This window comes from Oncorhynchus keta, unplaced genomic scaffold (genome assembly GCF_023373465.1).
Source record: "Oncorhynchus keta strain PuntledgeMale-10-30-2019 unplaced genomic scaffold, Oket_V2 Un_scaffold_1526_pilon_pilon, whole genome shotgun sequence".
Lineage (NCBI taxonomy): Eukaryota > Metazoa > Chordata > Actinopteri > Salmoniformes > Salmonidae > Oncorhynchus > Oncorhynchus keta.
In genome coordinates, this window is record NW_026290798.1 from 222,733 (window position 1) to 245,212 (window position 22,480).

At 42.2% G+C, this 22,480-nt stretch overlaps 1 protein-coding gene across 5 annotated transcripts in view; it reads left to right on the forward strand.

Annotated features, from left to right (window-relative positions):
* The first annotated feature begins 4,781 nt into the window (after positions 1 to 4,781).
* Positions 4,782 to 22,480, forward strand: part of LOC118370439 (FH1/FH2 domain-containing protein 3-like) — a 43,852-nt gene continuing 26,153 nt past the window's right edge. For 2 of the 5 annotated variants that reach the window (XM_052514081.1, XM_052514082.1), the window contains exons 1-5: positions 4,782 to 4,940; positions 5,157 to 5,300; positions 5,544 to 5,800; positions 8,735 to 8,836; positions 11,528 to 11,578. In XM_052514081.1, the coding sequence (XP_052370041.1) occupies positions 4,830 to 4,940; positions 5,157 to 5,300; positions 5,544 to 5,800; positions 8,735 to 8,836; positions 11,528 to 11,578 (665 nt within the window). In that variant the 5' untranslated portion in view covers positions 4,782 to 4,829. The remainder of the gene's footprint in view (positions 4,941 to 5,156; positions 5,301 to 5,543; positions 5,801 to 8,734; positions 8,837 to 11,527; positions 11,579 to 22,480) is intronic. The other 3 variants (XM_052514083.1, XM_052514084.1, XM_052514085.1) reach the window with 3 other exon arrangements.

Below are 22,480 nucleotides of genomic sequence, written 5' to 3' on the forward strand. Positions count from 1 at the left end.
CAGGAAAACCTCTTATCGGGCACTATGTAATGACACATTTAAACCCTATCAGTGGTTAACATGCATGCTGCACCTCGTTAGTCACATTTAAACCCTATCAGTGGTTAACATGCATGCTGCACCTCGTTGGTCACATTTAAACCCTATCAGTGGTTAACATGCATGCTGCACCTCGTTGGTCACATTTAAACCCTATCAGTGGTTAACATGCATGCTGCACCTCGTTGGTCACATTTAAACCCTATCAGTGGTTAACATGCATGCTGCACCTCGTTGGTCACATTTAAACCCTATCAGTGGTTAACATGCATGCTGCACCTCGTTGGTCACATTTAAACCCTATCAGTGGTTAACATGCATGCTGCACCTCGTTGGTCACATTTAAACCCTATCAGTGGTTAACATGCATGCTGAACCTAGTTGGTCACATTTAAACCCTATCAGTGGTTAACATGCATGCTGCACCTCGTTGGTCACATTTAAACCCTATCAGTGGTTAACATGCATGCTGCACCTCGTTGGTCACATTTAAACCCTATCAGTGGTTAACATGCATGCTGCACCTCGTTGGTCACATTTAAACCCTATCAGTGGTTAACATGCATGCTGCACCTCGTTGGTCACATTTAAACCCTATCAGTGGTTAACATGCATGCTGCACCTCGTTGGTCACATTTAAACCCTATCAGTGGTTAACATGCTGCACCTCGTTGGTCACATTTAAACCCTATCAGTGGTTAACATGCATGCTGCACCTCGTTGGTCACATTTAAACCCTATCAGTGGTTAACATGCATGCTGCACCTCGTTGGTCACATTTAAACCCTATCAGTGGTTAACATGCATGCTGCACCTCGTTGGTCACATTTAAACCCTATCAGTGGTTAACATGCATGCTGCACCTCGTTGGTCACATTTAAACCCTATCAGTGGTTAACATGCATGCTGCACCTCGTTGGTCACATTTAAACCCTATCAGTGGTTAACATGCATGCACCTCGTTGGTCACATTTAAACCCTATCAGTGGTTAACATGCATGCTGCACCTCGTTGGTCACATTTAAACCCTATCAGTGGTTAACATGCATGCTGCACCTCGTTGGTCACGTTTAAACCCTATCAGTGGTTAACATGCTGCACCTCGTCGGTCACGTTTAAACCCTATCAGTGGTTAACATGCTGTACCTCGTTGGTCACATTTAAACCCTATCAGTGGTTAACATGCTGCACCTCATTGGTCACATTTAAACCCTATCAGTGGTTAACATGCATGCTGCACCTCGTTGGTCACATTTAAACCCTATCAGTGGTTAACATGCATGCTGCACCTCGTTGGTCACGTTTAAACCCTATCATTGGTTAACATGCTGTACCTCGTTGGTCACATTTAAACCCTATCAGTGGTTAACATGCTGCACCTCGTTGGTCACATTTAAACCCTATCAGTGGTTAACATGCATGCTGCACCTCGTTGGTCACATTTAAACCCTATCAGTGGTTAACATGCATGCTGCACCTCGTTGGTCACATTTAAACCCTATCAGTGGTTAACATGCATGCTGCACCTCGTTGGTCACATTTAAACCCTATCAGTGGTTAACATGCTGCACCTCGTTGGTCACATTTCAACCCTATCAGTGGTTAACATGCATGCTACACCTCGTTGGTCACATTTCAACCCTATCAGTGGTTAACATGCATGCTACACCTCGTTGGTCACATTTAAACCCTATCAGTGGTTAACATGCATGCTACACCTCGTTGGTCACATTTAAACCCTATCAGTGGTTAACATGCATGCTGCACCTCGTTGGTCACATTTAAACCCTATCAGTGGTTAACATGCATGCTACACCTCGTTGGTCACATTTAAACCCTATCAGTGGTTAACATGCATGCTGCACCTCGTTGGTCACATTTAAACCCTATCAGTGGTTAAACATGCTGCACCTCGTTGGTCACATTTAAACCCTATCAGTGGTTAACATGCATGCTGAACCTAGTTGGTCACATTTAAACCTTTCAGTGGTTAACATGCATGCTGCACCTCGTTGGTCACATTTAAACCCTATCAGTGGTTAACATGCATGCTGCACCTCGTTGGTCACATTTAAACCCTATCAGTGGTTAACATGCATGCTGCACCTCGTTGGTCACATTTAAACCCTATCAGTGGTTAACATGCATGCTGCACCTCGTTGGTCACATTTAAACCCTATCAGTGGTTAACATGCATGCTGCACCTCGTTGGTCACATTTAAACCCTATCAGTGGTTAACATGCATGCTGCACCTCGTTGGTCACATTTAAACCCTATCAGTGGTTAACATGCATGCTGCACCTCGTTGGTCACATTTAAACCCTATCAGTGGTTAACATGCATGCTGAACCTAGTTGGTCACATTTAAACTTTATCAGTGGTTAACATGCATGCTGCACCTCGTTGGTCACATTTAAACCCTATCAGTGGTTAACATGCATGCTGCACCTCGTTGGTCACATTTAAACCCTATCAGTGGTTAACATGCATGCTGCACCTCGTTGGTCACATTTAAACCCTATCAGTGGTTAACATGCTGCACCTCGTTGGTCACATTTAAACCCTATCAGTGGTTAACATGCATGCTGCACCTCGTTGGTCACATTTAAACCCTATCAGTGGTTAACATGCATGCTGCACCTCGTTGGTCACATTTAAACCCTATCAGTGGTTAACATGCATGCTGCACCTCGTTGGTCACATTTAAACCCTATCAGTGGTTAACATGCATGCTGCACCTCGTTGGTCACATTTAAACCCTATCAGTGGTTAACATGCATGCTGCACCTCGTTGGTCACATTTAAACCCTATCAGTGGTTAACATGCATGCTGCACCTAGTTGGTCACATTTAAACTTTATCAGTGGTTAACATACGTTGGTCACATTTATAACATCAGAATGGTTGATATGGTCCCTAATAAAACCTTTTAAACCCTCAGTGGTTAACATGCATGCTGCACCTGTTGGTCACATTTAAACCCTGTGTGTGGTTGTGTGTGTGCTGTGTGTGTGTGTGTGTCACATTTGTGTGTGTGTGTGGTTGTGTGTGCATGCTGTGTGTGTGTTGGTCACATTTAAACCCTATAGTGGAAGACATGCTCTGAAACTGTTACTGGTGTTTTGGAGTACAGTGGTTAACACTGCATGTGCTCATCCATGTTGTCAACACCGTGGACACAAGAGAATGAGATTGACCAGGTCCCTGCATAAAACACATTGTCTGACACTGTGTGTGTGTGTGTGTGTGTGTGTGGAGTGTAAGTGTGTGGGTTTATTGAAAAAGACTGTAACTCTCTCCTCTGGTGGGGTTCAGTTACCTGCCTCTGTAAAAGCCCATCACTCCTGTGGCTGTGTAACGAGAGAGAACCTGATACCAGGAGCTCTGGGTAAGACTGAGACGGTCCATGACCCCACTGTCTGACTGCAGCGCTGCCTCATGTTCACACACACACACACACACACACACACACACACACACACACACACACACACACACACACACACACACACACACACACACACACACTACTACCCTGGAAACGGTTCAGGACACTTGAGATGCCTACAACTAGTCCAGTTTCAGCTTCTATTAGTCTAATATCACATGATCTACTCCTGATATCATTACAGTTTCAGCTTCTATTAGTCTAATATCACATGATCTACTCCTGAGATCATTACTGCTTCAGCTTCTATTAGTCTAATATTACTCGATCTACTCCTGATATCATTACTGGTTCAGCTTCTATTAGTCTAATATCACATGATCTACTCCTGATATCATTACCAGTTCAGCTTCTATTAGTCTAATATCACATGATCTACTACAGTTTCTGATATCATTATGTTTCAGCTTCTATTAGTCTAATATCACATGATCTACTCCTGATATCATTACAGTTTCAGCTTATATTTGTCTAATATCACATGATCTACTCCTGATATCATTACAGTTTCAGCTTCTATTAGTCTAATATCACATGATCTACTCCTGATATCATTACAGTTTCAGCTTCTATTAGTCTAATATCACATGATCTACTCCTGATATCATTACAGTTTCAGCTTCTATTAGTCTAATATCACATGATCTACTCCTGATATCATTACAGTTTCAGCTTCTATTAGTCTAATATCACATGATCTACTCCTGATATCATTACAGTTTCAGCTTATATTTGTCTAATATCACATGATCTACTCCTGATATCATTACAGTTTCAGCTTCTATTAGTCTAATATCACATGATCTACTCCTGATATCATTACAGTTTCAGCTTCTATTAGTCTAATATCACATGATCTACTCCTGATATCATTACTGTTTCAGCTTCTATTAGTCTAATATCACATGATCTACTCCTGATATCATTACAGTTTCAGCTTCTATTAGTCTAATATCACATGATCTACTCCTGATATCATTACAGTTTCAGCTTCTATTAGTCTAATATCACATGATCTACTCCTGATATCATTACAGTTTCAGCTTCTATTAGTCTAATATCACATGATCTACTCCTGATATCATTACTGTTTCAGCTTCTATTAGTCTAATATCACATGATCTACTCCTGATATCATTACAGTTTCAGCTTCTATTAGTCTAATATCACATGATCTACTCCTGATATCATTACAGTTTCAGCTTCTATTAGTCTAATATCACATGATCTACTCCTGATATCCATATGGTCCTGTTCAAAGTGTATTTTCTCTATATATATGGTTTATTTGAATGCAGAGCATAGGTGGATTGTGGTACCTTTGGACCGACTGTGTGGTGCATGCTTTGTGGTGCAGGCTGTAAGCTGTGGTCCAATGCCATGGAGATTCTGGAGGAGAAGGATGGGGTGGACACAGAGCTGCTGGTGTATGCCATGACCCTCATCAACAAGGTCGGTCTCTCTTCATTCCTCTCTCTCTCTCTTCATCTCTTTTTCTCTCTCTCTCTCTACATATTTTTCTCTCTCTACATTTCACTCTCATCTCTTTGTCTTCTATTTCTTTCACTCTTTCTACATCTCTCTCGAATTACATCTATTTATACATCTCTCTCTTTACAACTCTCTCTCTCTCTCTCCCAAATGATGACATTTGTGTGTGTGTTTCAGACTCTAGCAGGCCTGCCTGACCAGGACTCATTCTATGACGTGGTGGACTGTTTGGAGGAACAGGGCATGGAGGCCATGTCTCAGAGACACCGTAGCAGGAAGGGAACAGACCTGGACCTCATGGAGCAGTTTAACATCTACGAGGTACCTCCACCTCCTCGGCTTAGTGGAATTCACTTCCTGGCTTAGTCACTTAACTAGTTTGTTGTAGAAACACTAGCAGAGCACTATAGGTACAAAACATGGTCAAATATACAAATAAATACTTGACCAGCTTGATTTAGTTTGTCCTCAATGGGACCAATGGAATAGTCCGAAGTGTTGACCCATGTCTGCTTGGGACCTCATGTTCCCTGCTAGTCTAACTGTTCCCTGTTGTGCCTCCAGACTGCTCTGCGCCATGAGGACGGGGACGACGAGAGCCAGCCGCCTACCGTGGGTCGGAAGAACCGGCGGCGTGCCAGCGTGGGGGGCACCAACGACCGGAGAGGCCTGGAGAGGAGACGCAGCCGGAGACACTCCCTCCAGAACGGGAGAGGACTCACCTCAGCCCCCGCTTCTCCCAGCAGCCCTCACTCTCACGGAGGACACAACGGTAGCTTCCTGCCCTTCGGAGGCCAGGGCATCGACGACGTCAGCGAAAGGTGAGTTGGAGAGTGGGTGATGGGTGGGGCAAACAGGAGAAGGGGAAGGGCAGAGGTAGAAAGTGTGAATGCGTTAAAGGGAGAAGCATATCCCTGCCCTGCTTCTGTTATTAACTGAAACTTGCCAATATGATCTTAAATGGTCAGCTGAAGTGGTTCGGTTTATTTTTACTTCACTACCCAGAGAAGTCAGCTGTGAGGAATTGGAAAACACACAGATGATTCTGGATCCACGATACAGTTCAGAACAGGAAAGGGTTTGACTGCCAGTGTTGTATTACGTTATAGTCTGGGACAGATGTGTGTGTTCCAACCAGAGTCAATATGAATGAAGAACGTCATTATATAGTAATAAAAGAGAGACAGAGCACGGGCTACTGTTTCAAAGTGACGTTTAGATTCATCTTCAGACTGTCAACGTTTTGTGAGCTCGTGGAGCTGCTGAAGGAAATGGAACCTTCTGTAAACAGTGATAGGAATTATTAGGAGTTATTATTCATTATTAGGAGTTATTATTGGTTATTAGGAGTTATTATTAGTTATTACTGTGCTCGTGTCCTAAATGACACCCTATTACCTATGTAGTGCACTACTTTTGGCAGTAAAGGTACCATTTGGGATTCATCCCTGTATGTGTCCTATTTGTCACAAGTCATGTTTCCCTTTGAGGGAGTGTTTGTTGAATTTCAACCAACACTGCAATAGTTTTCCTTCAATAATGTTAATGTGTACACAACCACTAGGAATTCACGCTTAACTAAAGCAAAATAATAATGCCTATTGAAATTTAAATACTGCAATATCTCATTTACATAAGTATTCACACCCCTGAGTCAATATTTTGTAGAAGCACCTTTGGCTGCGATTTCAGCTGTGAGTCTTTCTGGGTAAGTCTCTAAGAGCTTTCCACACCTGGATTGTGTAACACTTGCCCATTATTCTATTCAAAATTCTTCAAGCTTTGTCAAATTGGTTGTTAATTATTGATAGACAAACATTTTCAGGTCTTGCAATAGATTTTCAAACAGAGTTGTAAGTCTAAACTGTAGCTGGGCCACTCAGGAGTATCCAATGTCTTCTTGCTAAGCAACTCCAATGTAGATTTGGCCTTGTGTTTTAGGTTATTGTCCTTCTGAAAGGTGAATTCATCTCCCAGGGTCTGGTGATCAGCAGACTGAACTAAGTTTTCCTCTAGGATTTAGCTCCATTCCATTTATTTGTTATCCTGAAAAATGATTATAAGCATACCCATAACATGATGCAGCCACCACTATGCTTAAACATATGGAGAGTGGTACAATGTGTTGTATTAGATTTGCCCCAAACATAAAACTTTGTATTCAGGACAAAAAGGGAATTGCTTTGCCACATTTTTTGCAGTACTACTTTAGTGCCGTGTTGCAAAAAGATGCATGTTTTGGAATATTTTGATTCTGTACAGGCTTCCTTTTCACTCTTTCAATTAGGTTAGTATTGTGGAGTAACTACAATGTTGTTGATCCATCCTCATTTTCCTCCTATCACAGCCATTAAACTCTGTAAGTGTTTTAAAGTCGCCATTGGCCTCATACTTTGTAGTGACTGTGTGTATTGATACACCACCCACAGTGTAATTAATAACCACCATACTCAAATGGATATTCAATGTCTGCTTTTTTTATTTTGACCTATCGACCAATAGGTTCGAGGCATTGGAAAACCTCCCTGGTCTTTGTGGTTAAACAGGTTTTTTAAATTCACTGCTCTACTGAGGGACCTTACAAATAATTGTATGTGTGGGTTACAGAGATGAGCTAGTCATTCAAAAATGATGTTGAACACTATTATTACACACAGAGCAACGTATTATGTGATTTATTCAGCAAATCTTTACTCCTGAACTTATTTCAGCCGTAACAAAGGGGTTGAATACTTATTGACTCAACACATTTCAGCTCGTCATTTTTAATCAAATTGTTAAAAAATAAAAAATATTCAACAAAATGTGGAAAAAGTCAAGGGGTGGGAATACTTTCTGAAGGCACAGTGTGATGGCTACCTTTCACCCTGCCACACACAGCATCATACTGTCCACCATTAGTAACTAGCATTTCTGGTAGCATTTCTGGTAGCATTTCTGGCAGCGCTCCAGTTCGGTTCTGCAGATAGTTCAATTGAACCCAGAGGGTTATATGATACAGACTCCCACCAGTCCAGTCCACCACACACAGGAAATTCAGACCGCCTTTGAAGATCAGTGTTTTCCATATCGGTAATGAAACACAGGCGGGTGGGTCAGAGGAAACCTCACAGCACAATGGCCCTAGAAAGACTCTCGTATGCATATGATGTATGCGACAATCCTTTATCAATTAAAACCCTCCAGATATGACCACACAGTCACAGCCTAGTCAATGGTTGCGTCTCAAGTGACACCATTCTCCTACATTGTGCACTACTTCTGACCAAAGTCCATATGGCTCTAGTCAAAAGTAATGCACTATATAGGGAATAGGGTGCCATTTGGGATGTACACTATGATCACTGGTCCGGGGACCGTTACTGGTCCCTAAGATGTTACAGGCTGGTCCAGAGCTGCTGGTGTGTGCCAGGTGGTTAGCTGACATTGATTTAGTCAGTTCTCATGCTGTTTTTTAATGTTATCAAGCACTGTATGTAATGAATGAAATGAGGACATACTAACTAAAAGCTATGAACCTCTTTGAACTATACTGCCTCGTGGACACATTTTTACCTCCCTCGTCAGTTTTGACAGGGTGTTCTGTGTGTACTGCATTCTGTCTGTCACTTCTTTGTCTCTTTTTCTGGACAGTTTTCTATTGTATTTTGTTCATGTTGTCTGTTGTATTTCTCCTCCTTTTCCTCTTTCTACTCTTTCCCGTCTATTTTCTCCCTCCCCTCCCCTCCATCCATCCCTCCACCCCTCCTTTTCAGAGAGGAGGAAGAGGAGGAGGAGGAAGAGGAGGAGGAGGATGAGGATGAGGAAGATGATGAGAGTCATGATATCACAGAGACCACTAGAAAGGGCTTCCACAGGTATTTCAGGAAAACAGGTTTTCCCCCAAATAGAACCTCTTCTTCCATATCTTTTTTTCAGTCTTGTCCTCCATCCATCTCTCCCTTCCTGGAAGATGTATAGTGTTGTTAACAGTGTATGGGTGTGTCAAAAAAAGGATATCTGTTATTGTAAATGTGTAATGTATTCCCCTTGGATATACCCCACCCCCTTTGTCCTCCCCTTTGCTCTGTTACTCTGTTGTTTTAGCATGGTGCCCGTGCAGGCAGTAGAGGACTCCTCTAGCTTGTGTTCTCCTTTTCACTGTATGGTCAACCTCATCCCTGACGCCTCAGCCGCTTCAGAGAGAGAGAGAGAGTGTGGCCATGGCCAGCCCTATGGCCCCTGTGTCTACCCCTCCCTAGAAACACTGGCTCTAACCCCCAGGTGGTCTCTCCCAGTCCCAGATCTACTTCCCTGATCATAGCGCTTGGCTGGGGGAGACTGCCAGGCACTGCCCACCCTCTGGGCCAACAGCACAGCACCTCTGTACCCTCCTCTTCCTCCCCCTCGAGGGGACATAGTCAGTCCTACCTTCAACCGCCCAAGCCCCTCCCACTCCTCCCTGATGTGGACCTGAGCCAGGTGTCTGCATCTGCTGAGGCCGAGGAGTGTGTTGAGAGGGGCGTGGCCAGACAACAGCGCTACAAGTAGAGGTGCAGCAGCAACAGGAGCTCTACAGTTCACTTCTTCCCCTCTGGCATTACATTCACTATGAAGGAATACCTCCCCAACTCTTAAATATACACTGTCATCCCTCAACACTGGTGTCTATGTCTTCATGTCTACCTGGCTTGCTCCCTCACAATCCACTTGGCTGAGAAGCTGCCGTATTGAATGTCCTTTGTACAAGGGGTATAGACATAGTGTTAATGTCTACCGTGTCAGACAGATTCTGTGTGGTCGAGTCATATTTGCTTTCCGTGGCCTACGAGGCACTTGTAGATGGTCTCCCTCATGCATGTTATGTATACTTTAACTTGTGTCCAGTTGAACACATCTTTAGCTTGCCTCGCCATTCCTTTGACCTTTAAAGGCCCAGTGCAGTAAAACATTTGATTTTCCTGTGTTGTATATATATTTCCACACTATGAGGTTGGAATAATACTATGAAATTGTGAAAATAATGAAAATACCCTTTTAGTGAAAGAACTGATTTAAAAGACCGCCTGAAATCTCCGCCTGTTTTGATGGGATGGAGTTCTGGCCTGCCTGGTGACATCACCACGGTAGATGAGTTTCAGAAATGAAACAACACATGTACATTTAACCATTCGTTAGAAAACATGACAATGCGTAGTCTTGGCATTAGGGCTCTGCTCCTTCAGGCCAGCTCACTGCCAGAGACAAGCGTCATGTGAAGAAGGTGACATAAGTGCAGGCAGTGAGCACGACATGCTGTACCAAATCCCCTGAAGGAAGAAACACACAACCCACAGGTGGTGGGATATCACAATCAGCAAGCATAGCGAGTAACAGCTAGTTACAGCAACAACGACAGCAAGAGACGTGCATTCACGTGCCATCCAGCATCCAGGAAGCATGTGTACAACTGGTCAACTTAAATAGACCGAATGGAAGTAGAGTGTGAATCCAATTGGTGCAATATCTGCTGATGTGATCAGCTGATGTCACCACACTGGGGTTTCCCTTCTGAACCGGCTCCACAGACCAATAAGAGAGAGATTTACAAACCTCTCTGCCAATAACAGCTAGTTTTCAGTTTTCCCCTCCGTACTCAAACCACTCCCAGATAGTCCTAGCTAAATTCGTGCTTGAGAAATTGCTCTTTCCTAAGAAGCTATTTTTGTTTCGTTTTGACCATTTGAGCTGAAAGAAAATCACTGTGAGGTACTTAATGTTTATCCAGAAATGATTTGATATTGAGATAAAAACTTCTGCATTGGGCCTTTTAAAGATAGTTTAACACCAGATGCCCAGTAGGCTGCTACATTTCCCTGTCCGCTGTGTTGTATTTTATGTTGCTTCTATCATCCATCCCGGATGGCACGCACACACAGGGGGAAAAGAAACAGAAGAATTTCAACAAAGACATATCGTTTCCTTGACTGAGTCAGCTGGTAGATGTGCAACTCCAGTTGAGAACACTACGTTTTCCTGACATTTACTGCTCATCTGTCTTTCATTGTGGCGTTGCACCACAGTTAAACCCAGACATGCATAGAAAATAAAATTCAAAAATGAAAATGCACCATAACTCACGTTTGAGTGTCTCTTAGATGTCTGTAATGTTGTGTGGAGCTGCAGCAACAGAGATAGGATGGAAAGTAGTGTTGCCATATTGTGAACAGACCAGGCCAGAAGTGCCTCAGTGTGTAGGCCTACAGTAGAGCACTCCCTACCTCCTATCCCATATCATCCTAGTCTTAATGACCCACCAGGAAGTAGAGGTCTTTCAACTGTGGGCTTTATGGGAATTTAAAAAAGGTTTGATTGTTTTTAAAGAGTATGTAGAGTCCGTGTCGGTGGGGGGAGGGGCAGAAATATTCTCTTGCTTCTTGGAATCACCATGTATCTTGCAACAATCCTTCAGTCAATCGTTCTCCAGACTTCCGTTTTCTTTGTGTTTAACCCTTGCATGCTTCTTTCCTTCATTACAATTTGTACTTGACTGTCCCTCTCCTCTCTCTCTCCTCACTGTTTCCCTTCAGCAGCCAAACAGCTGTATTGTATACATCTAGAGCACCCGTTAGTGCTGGAAGGTAAGACTTAGCCACTGTGCTAACACTAGTCTTATAGGTAAGACTTAGCCTCCAGGTTAACACTAGTCTTATAGGTAAGACTTAGCCTCTAGGTTAACACTAGTCTTATAGGTAAGACTTAGCCTCCAGGTTAACACTAGTCTTATACATTTACATTTACATTTAAGTCATTTAGCAGACGCTCTTATCCAGAGCGACTTACAAATTGGTGCATTCACCTTATGACATCCAGTAGAATAGTCACTTTACAATAGTGCATCTAAATCTTAAAGGGGGGTGAGAAGGATTACTTATCCTATCCTAGGTATTCCTTAAAGAGGTGGGGTTTCAGGTGTCTCCGGAAGGTGGTGATTGACTCCGCTGTCCTGGCGTCGTGAGGGAGTTTGTTCCACCATTGGGGGGCCAGAGCAGCGAACAGTTTTGACTGGGCTGAAGAACTGTACTTCCTCAGTGGTAGGGAGGCGAGCAGGCCAGAGGTGGATGAACGCAGTGCCCTTGTTTGGGTGTAGGGCCTGATCAGAGCCTGGAGGTACTGAGGTGCTAGTTCCCCTCACAGCTCCGTAGGCAAGCACCATGGTCTTGTAGCAGATGCGAGCTTCAACTGGAAGCCAGTGGAGAGAGCGGAGGAGCGGGGTGACGTGAGAGAACTTGGGAAGGTTGAACACCAGAGCTCTTGGATGAGTTGTAGGGGTTTAATGGCACAGGCAGCCCAGTTAACAGCTAGTTGCAGTAGTCCATACGGGAGATGACAAGTGCCTGGATTAGGCCTGCGCAGCTTCCTGTGTGAACACTCTGCGGTGTTGTAGAGCATGAACCTACAGGAACGGGCCACCGCCTTGATGTTAGTTGAGAACGACAGGGTGTTGTCCAGGATCACGCCAAGGTTCTTAGCGCTCTGGGAGGAGGACACAATGGAGTTTCAACCGTGATGGCGAGATCTTACGGGCAGTCTTCCCCGGGAGGAAGAGAGCTCCGTCTTGCCGAGGTTCAGCTTGAGGTGGTGATCCGTCATCCACACTGATATGTCTGCCAGACATGCAGAGATGCGATTCGCCACCTGGTCATCAGAAGGGGGAAAGGAGAAGATTAATTGTAGTCGTCTGCATAGCAATGATAGGAGAGACCATGTGAGGTTATGACAGAGCCAAGTGACTTGGTGTATAGCGAGAATAGGACAGGGCCTAGAACAGAGCCCTGGGGGACACCTTATAGCGCGTGGTGAGGAGACTTAGCCACCTGGTTAACGACCTGTCAGGTCTTAGCGTGGGCCGCGCCGGAGTCTCGGAGAGGGTGGAGAGGAGGATCTGATGGTTCACAGTATTGAAGGCAGCCTAGTCTAGAAGGATGAGTCTTAGGAGGTAAGTTAGCTTTAGCCTCGGAGGTTAACACTAGTCTTATAGGTAAGACTTAGCCACTGTGCTAACACTAGTCTTATAGGTAAGACTTAGCCTCCAGGTTAACACTAGTCTTATAGGTAAGACTTAGCCTCCAGGTTAACACTAGTCTTATAGGTAAGACTTAGCCTCCAGGTTAACACTAGTCTTATAGTCTTATAGGTAAGACTTAGCCACTGTGCTAACACTAGTCTTATAGGTAAGACTTAGCCTCTAGGTTAACACTAGTCTTATAGGTAAGACTTAGCCTCCAGGTTAACACTAGTCTTATAGGTAAGACTTAGCCACTGTGCTAACACTAGTCTTATAGGTAAGACTTAGCCTCCAGGTTAACACTAGTCTTATAGGTAAGACTTAGCCTCCAGGTTAACACAAGTCTTATAGTCTTATAGGTAAGACTTAACCTCTAGGTTAACACTAGTCTTATAGTCTTATAGGGAAGACTTAGCCTCCAGGTTAACACTAGTCTTATAGGTAAGACTTAGCGACTGTGCTAACACTAGTCTTATAGGTAAGACTTAGCCTCCAGGTTAACACTAGTCTTATAGGTAAGACTTAGCCTCCAGGTTAACACTAGTCTTATAGGTAAGACATAGCCTCCAGGTTAACACTAGTCTTATAGTCTTATAGGTAGGACTTAGCCACTGTGCTAACACTAGTCTTATAGGTAAGACTTAGCCTCCAGGTTAACACTAGTCTTATAGTCTTATAGGTAACACTTAGCCACTGTGCTAACACTAGTCTTATAGGTAAGACTTAGCGACTGTGCTAACACTAGTCTTATAGGTAAGACTTAGCCTCCAGGTTCACACTAGTCTTATAGGTAAGACATAGCCTCCAGGTTAACACTAGTCTTATAGTCTTATAGGTAAGACTTAGCCACTGTGCTAACACTAGTCTTATAGGTAAGACTTAGCCTCCAGGTTAACACTAGTCTTATAGTCTTATAGGTAACACTTAGCCACTGTGCTAACACTAGTCTTATAAGACTTAGTCAGGTTCACACTAGTCTTATAGGTAAGACTTAGCCTCCAGGTTCACACTAGTCTTATAGGTAAGACTTAGCCACTATGCTAACACTAGTCTTATAGGTAAGACTTAGCCTCCAGGTTAACACTAGTCTTATAGGTAAGACTTAGCCTCCAGGTTAACACTAGTCTTATAGCCTTATAGGTAAGACTTAGCCTCCAGGTTAATACTGGTCTTATAGTCTTATAGGTAAGACTTAGCCTCCAGGTTAATACTAGTCTTATAGGTAAGACTTAGCCTCTAGGTTAACACTAGTCTTATAGGTAAGACTTAGCCTCCAGGTTAACACTAGTCTTATAGGTAAGACTTAGCCTCCAGGTTAACACTAGTCTTATAGGTAAGACATAGCCTCCAGGTTAACACTAGTCTTATAGTCTTATAGGTAGGACTTAGCCACTGTGTTAACACTAGTCTTATAGGTAAGACTTAGCCTCCAGGTTAACACTAGTCTTATAGTCTTATAGGTAAGACTTAGCCACTGGTTAACACTAGTCTTATAGGTAAGACTTAGCCTCCAGGTTAACACTAGTCTTATAGGTAAGACTTAGCCTCCAGGTTAACACTAGTCTTATAGGTAAGACTTATCCTCCAGGTTAACACTAGTCTTATAGGTAAGACTTAGCCACTGGTTAACACTAGTCTTATAGGTAAGACTTAGCCTCCAGGTTAACACTAGTCTTATAGGTAAGACTTAGCCTCCAGGTTAACACTAGTCTTATAGTCTTATAGGTAAGACTTAACCTCTAGGTTAACACTAGTCTTATAGTCTTATAGGAAGACTTAGCCTCCAGGTTAACACTAGTCTTCTAGGTAAGACTTAGCGACTGTGCTAACACTAGTCTTATAGGTAAGACTTAGCCTCCAGGTTAACACTAGTCTTATAGGTAAGACTTAGCCTCCAGGTTAACACTAGTCTTATAGGTAAGACATAGCCTCCAGGTTAACACTAGTCTTATAGTCTTATAGGTAACACTTAGCCACTGTGCTAACACTAGTCTTATAGGTAAGACTTAGCCTCCAGGTTAACACTAGTCTTATAGTCTTATAGGTAACACTTAGCCACTGTGCTAACACTAGTCTTATAGGTAAGACTTAGCCTCCAGGTTAACACTAGTCTTATAGGTAAGACTTATCCTCCAGGTTAACACTAGTCTTATAGGTAAGACATAGCCTCCAGGTTAACACTAGTCTTATAGTCTTATAGGTAACACTTAGCCACTGTCTTAGTCTTATAGGTAAGACTTAGCCTCCAGGTTAACACTAGTCTTATAGTCTTATAGGTAACACTTAGCCACTGTGCTAACACTAGTCTTATAGGTTAGACTTAGCCTCCAGGTTCACACTAGTCTTATAGGTAAGACTTAGCCTCCAGGTTAACACTAGTCTTATAGGTAAGACTTAGCCACTGTGCTAACACTAGTCTTATAGGTAAGACTTAGCCTCCAGGTTAACACTAGTCTTATAGGTAAGACATTCTCCAGGTTAACACGAGTCTTATAGTCTTATAGGTAAGACTTAACCTCTAGGTTAACACTAGTCTTATAGTCTTATAGGTAAGACTTAGCCTCCAGGTTAACACTAGTCTTATAGGTAAGACTTAGCGACTGTGCTAACACTAGTCTTATAGGTAAGACTTAGCCTCCAGGTTAACACTAGTCTTATAGTCTTATAGGTAACACTTAGCCACTGTGCTAACACTAGTCTTATAGGTTAGACTTAGCCTCCAGGTTCACACTAGTCTTATAGGTAAGACTTAGCCTCCAGGTTAACACTAGTCTTATAGGTAAGACTTAGCCACTGTGCTAACACTAGTCTTATAGGTAAGACTTAGCCTCCAGGTTAACACTAGTCTTATAGGTAAGACATTCTCCAGGTTAAACGAGTCTTATAGTCTTATAGGTAAGACTTAACCTCTAGGTTAACACTAGTCTTATAGTCTTATAGGGAAGACTTAGCCTCCAGGTTAACACTAGTCTTATAGGTAAGACTTAGCGACTGTGCTAACACTAGTCTTATAGGTAAGACTTAGCCTCCAGGTTAACACTAGTCTTATAGGTAAGACTTAGCCTCCAGGTTAACACTAGTCTTATAGGTAAGACATAGCCTCCAGGTTAACACTAGTCTTATCGTCTTATAGGTAGGACTTAGCCACTGTGCTAACACTAGTCTTATAGGTAAGACTTAGCCTCCAGGTTAACACTAGTCTTATAGTCTTATAGGTAACACTTAGCCACTGTGCTAACACTAGTCTTATAGGTAAGACTTAGCCTCCAGGTTCACACTAGTCTTATAGGTAAGACTTAGCCTCCAGATTAACACTAGTCTTATAGGTAAGACTTATCCTCCAGGTTAACACTAGTCTTATAGGTAAGACTTAGCCACTGTGCTAACACTAGTCTTATAGGTAAGACTTAGCCTCCAGGTTAACACTAGTCTTATAGGTAAGACTTAGCCTCCAGGTTAACACGAGTCTTATAGTCTTATAGGTAAGACTTAACCTCTAGGTTAACACTAGTCTTATAGTCTTATAGGGAAGACTTAGCCTCCAGGTTAACACTAGTCTTCTAGGTAAGACTTAGCGACTGTGCTAACACTAGTCTTATAGGTAAGACTTAGCCTCCAGGTTAACACTAGTCTTATAGGTAAGACTTAGCCTCCAGGTTAACACTAGTCTTATAGGTAAGACATAGCCTCCAGGTTAACACTAGTCTTATAGTCTTATAGGTAACACTTAGCCACTGTGCTAACACTAGTCTTATAGGTAAGACTTAGCCTCCAGGTTAACACTAGTCTTATAGTCTTATAGGTAACACTAGCCACTGTGCTAACACTAGTCTTATAGGTAAGACTTAGCCTCCAGGTTAACACTAGTCTTATAGGTAAGACTTATCCTCCAGGTTAACACTAGTCTTATAGGTAAGACATAGCCTCCAGGTTAACACTAGTCTTATAGTCTTATAGGTAGGACTTAGCCACTGTGCTAACACTAGTCTTATAGGTAAGACTTAGCCTCCAGGTTAACACTAGTCTTATAGTCTTATAGGTAACACTTAGCCACTGTGCTAACACTAGTCTTATAGGTAAGACTTAGCGACTGTGCTAACACTAGTCTTATAGGTAAGACTTAGCCTCCAGGTTCACACTAGTCTTATAGGTAAGACTTAGCCACTATGCTAACACTAGTCTTATAGGTAAGACTTAGCCTCCAGGTTAACACTAGTCTTATAGGTAAGACTTAGCCTCCAGGTTAACACTAGTCTTATAGCCTTATAGGTAAGACTTAGCCTCCAGGTTAACACTAGTCTTATAGTCTTATAGGAAGACTTAGCCTCCAGGTTAACACTAGTCTTATAGGTAAGACTTAGACTGTGCTAACACTAGTCTTATAGGTAAGACTTAGCCTCCAGGTTAACACTAGTCTTATAGTCTTATAGGTAACACTTAGCCACTGTGCTAACACTAGTCTTATAGGTTAGACTTAGCCTCCAGGTTCACACTAGTCTTATAGGTAAGACTTAGCCTCCAGGTTAACACTAGTCTTATAGGTAAGACTTAGCCACTGTGCTAACACTAGTCTTATAGGTAAGACTTAGCCTCCAGGTTAACACTAGTCTTATAGGTAAGACATTCTCCAGGTTAACACGAGTCTTATAGTCTTATAGGTAAGACTTAACCTCTAGGTTAACACTAGTCTTATAGTCTTATAGGGAAGACTTAGCCTCCAGGTTAACACTAGTCTTATAGGTAAGACTTAGCGACTGTGCTAACACTAGTCTTATAGGTAAGACTTAGCCTCCAGGTTAACACTAGTCTTATAGGTAAGACTTAGCCTCCAGGTTAACACTAGTCTTATAGGTAAGACATAGCCTCCAGGTTAACACTAGTCTTATCTTATAGGTAAGACTTAGCCACTGTGCTAACACTAGTCTTATAGGTAAGACTTAGCCTCCAGGTTAACACTAGTCTTATAGTCTTATAGGTAACACTTAGCCACTGTGCTAACACTAGTCTTATAGGTAAGACTTAGCCTCCAGGTTCACACTAGTCTTATAGGTAAGACTTAGCGTCCAGGTTAACACTAGTCTTATAGGTAAGACTTAGCCTCCAGGTTCACACTAGTCTTATAGGTAAGACTTAGCCACTATGCTAACACTAGTCTTATAGGTAAGACTTAGCCTCCAGGTTAACACTAGTCTTATAGGTAAGACTTAGCCTCCAGGTTAACACTAGTCTTATAGTCTTATAGGTAAGACTTAACCTCCAGGTTAACACTAGTCTTATAGTCTTATAGAAGACTTAGCCTCCAGGTTAACACTAGTCTTCTAGGTAAGACTTAGACTGTGCTAACACTAGTCTTATAGGTAAGACTTAGCCTCCAGGTTAACACTAGTCTTATAGGTAAGACTTAGCCTCCAGGTTAACACTAGTCTTATAGGTAAGACATAGCCTCCAGGTTAACACTAGTCTTATAGTCTTATAGGTAACACTTAGCCACTGTGCTAACACTAGTCTTATAGGTAAGACTTAGCCTCCAGGTTAACACTAGTCTTATAGTCTTATAGGTAACACTTAGCCACTGTGCTAACACTAGTCTTATAGGTAAGACTTAGCCTCCAGGTTAACACTAGTCTTATAGGTAAGACTTATCCTCCAGGTTAACACTAGTCTTATAGGTAAGACTTAGCCTCCAGGTTAACACTAGTCTTATAGTCTTATAGGTAACACTTAGCCACTGTGCTAACACTAGTCTTATAGGTAAGACTTAGCCTCCAGGTTAACACTAGTCTTATAGGTAAGGACTTAGCCACTGTGCTAACACTAGTCTTATAGGTTAGACTTAGCCTCCAGGTTAACACTAGTCTTATAGGTAAGACTTAGCCTCCAGGTTAACACTAGTCTTATAGGTAAGACTTAGCCACTGTGCTAACACTAGTCTTATAGGTAAGACTTAGCCTCCAGGTTAACACTAGTCTTATAGGTAAGACATTCTCCAGGTTAACACGAGTCTTATAGTCTTATAGGTAAGACTTAACCTCTAGGTTAACACTAGTCTTATAGTCTTATAGGGAAGACTTAGCCTCCAGGTTAACACTAGTCTTATAGGTAAGACTTAGCGACTGTGCTAACACTAGTCTTATAGGTAAGACTTAGCCTCCAGGTTAACACTAGTCTTATAGGTAAGACTTAGCCTCCAGGTTAACACTAGTCTTATAGGTAAGACATAGCCTCCAGGTTAACACTAGTCTTATAGTCTTATAGGTAAGACTTAGCCACTGTGTTAACACTAGTCTTATAGGTAAGACTTAGCCTCCAGGTTAACACTAGTCTTATAGTCTTATAGGTAAGACTTAGCCTCTAGGTTAACACTAGTCTTATAGGTAAGACTTAGCCTCCAGGTTAACACTAGTCTTATAGGTAAGACTTAGCCTCCAGGTTAACACTAGTCTTATAGGTAAGACTTAGCCTCCAGGTTAACACGAGTCTTATAGTCTTATAGGTGAGACTTAGCCTCTAGGTTAACACTAGTCTTATAGTCTTATAGGTAAGACTTAGCCTCCAGGTTAACACTAGTCTTATAGGTAAGACTTAGCCACTGTGCTAACACTAGTCTTATAGGTAAGACTTAGCCTCCAGGTTAACACTAGTCTTATAGGTAAGACTTAGCCTCCAGGTTAACACTAGTCTTATAGGTAAGACTTAGCCTCCAGGTTAACACTAGTCTTATAGGTAAGACTTAGCCTCCAGGTTAACACTAGTCTTATAGGTAAGACTTAGCCTCCAGGTTAACACTAGTCTTATAGGTAAGACTTAGCCTCTAGGTTAACACTAGTCTTATAGGTAAGACTTAGCCTCCAGGTTAACACTAGTCTTATAGGTAAGACTTAGCCTCTAGGTTAACACTAGTCTTATAGGTAAGACTTAGCCTCCAGGTTAACACTAGTCTTATAGGTAAGACTTAGCCTCCAGGTTAACACTAGTCTTATAGGTAAGACTTAGCCTCCAGGTTAACACTAGTCTTATAGTCTTATAGGTAAGACTTAGCCTCTAGGTTAACACTAGTCTTATAGTCTTATAGGTAAGACTTAGCCTCCAGGTTAACACTAGTCTTATAGGTAAGACTTAGCCTCCAGGTTAACACTAGTCTTATAGGTAAGACTTAGCCTCCAGGTTAACACGAGTCTTATAGGTAAGACTTAGCCTCCAGGTTAACACTAGTCTTATAAGTAAGACTTAGCCTCCAGGTTAACACTAGTCTTATAGGTAAGACTTAGCCTCCAGGTTAACACTAGTCTTATAGCCTTACAGGTAAGACTTAGTCAGGTTATAGTCTTATAGGTAAGACTTAGCCTCCAGGTTAACACAGTCTTATAGTCTTTATAGTCTTATAGGTAAGACTTAGCCTCCAGGTTAACACAGTCTTATAGTCTTATAGGTAAGACTTAGCCTCCAGGTTAACACTAGTCTTATAGGTAAGACTTAGCCTCCAGGTTAACACTAGTCTTATAGGTAAGACTTTAGGTTAACACTAGTCTAGGTCCAGGCTAAGAGTCTTATAGGTAAGACTTAGCCTCCAGGTTAACACTAGTCTTATAGGTAAGACTTAGCCTCCAGGTTAACACTAGTCTTATAGGTAAGACTTAGCCTCCAGGTTAACACTAGTCTTATAGGTAAGACTTAGCCTCAGGTTAACACAGTCTTATAGTCTTATAGGTAAGACTAACACTAGTCTTATAGGTAAGACTTAGCCTCCAGGACGTAGAATGTTAACACTAGTCTTATAGGTCCACTAGTTAACACTTAGCCTCAGGTTAACACTAGTCTTATAGGTAAGACTTAGCCACTGTGCTAACACTAGTCTTATAGGTAAGACTTAGCCTCCAGGTTAACACTAGTCTTATAGGTAAGACTTAGCCTCCAGGTTAACACTAGTCTAGGTAAGACATAGCCTCCAGGTTAACACTAGTCTTATAGGTAAGGTAGACTTAGCCACTGTGCTAACACTAGTCTTATAGGTAAGACTTAGCCTCCAGGTTAGTCTTAGTCTTATAGGTAAGACTTAGCCACAGGTTAACACTAGTCTTATAGGTAAGACTTAGCCTCCAGGTTAACACTAGTCTTATAGGTAAGACTTAGCCTCCAGGTTAACACTAGTCTTATAGGTAAGACTTAGCCTCCAGGTTAACACTAGTCTTATAGGTAAGACTTAGCCTCCAGGTTAACACTAGTCTTATAGCCTTATAGGTAAGACTTAGCCTCCAGGTTAATACTGGTCTTATAGTCTTATAGGTAAGACTTAGCCTCCAGGTTAATACTAGTCTTATAGGTAAGACTTAGCCTCTAGGTTAACACTAGTCTTATAGGTAAGACTTAGCCGCTAGGTTAACACTAGTCTTATAGGTAAGACTTAGCCGCTAGGTTAACACTAGTCTTATAGGTAAGACTTAGCCTCCAGGTTAATACTGGTCTTATAGTCTTATAGGTAAGACTTAGCCTCCAGGTTAATACTAGTCTTATAGGTAAGACTTAGCCTCTAGGTTAACACTAGTCTTATAGGTAAGACTTAGCCGCTAGGTTAACACTAGTCTTATAGTCTTATAGGTAAGACTTAGCCTCCAGGTTAATACTAGTCTTATAGTCTTGTAGGTAAGACTTAGCCTCCAGGTTAATACTAGTCTTATAGGTAAGACTTAGCCTCCAGGTTAACACTAGTCTTATAGTCTTATAGGTAAGACTTCGCCTCCAGGTTAACACTAGTCTTATAGGTAAGACTTAGCCTCCAGGTTAACACTAGTCTTATAGGTAAGACTTAGCCTCCAGGTTAACACTAGTCTTATAGTCTTGTAGGTAAGACTTAGCCTCCAGGTTAACACTAGTCTTATAGTCTTGTAGGTAAGACTTAGCCTCCAGGTTAACACTAGTCTTATAGTCTTATAGGTAAGACCTAGCCTCTGCTATCTTAGGGCATCTATTTAGATACTGTACACTCAGGGGGGGTTAAGGGGAATTCAGTTCCCTTTAGTGAAACAAATTCTACATGTAACTCATTTCTACATTTCTAAATGCTATTTTTAGCTGTATTCCTAGTGATTCAACAGTGGTGACTTGGACACCCTGGAGATTTAAATGATGCGTCAGTGCTTTCCAACTGTATCAAACACACCATGACATGGCAGTGAACCCTGCTGCTGCATGCTGAGCACCTCTTGGAATGCAACGCTCCCTGCTTCACTATCTCAGTCAACAGAGCCATTAAGAAGCACCTTAAAAAGCAGCAGGGTTGTTTAGAGGTCAGCTCTGCTCTTGAGTACAGTCATTTCCTCCCTTAAGTTGAATCCCACTCAAGTCCCGTTGCTCTTGGCTGTGTGCTTGTCTTGGGTGTCTGGCGACTGCCTTTCAGGACCTCCACAGGCAGAGGCAGTGTCCCAAAGCATACCCTATCCCTTATATTTCATGTTTAAAAACATATATTTAGCCAGGC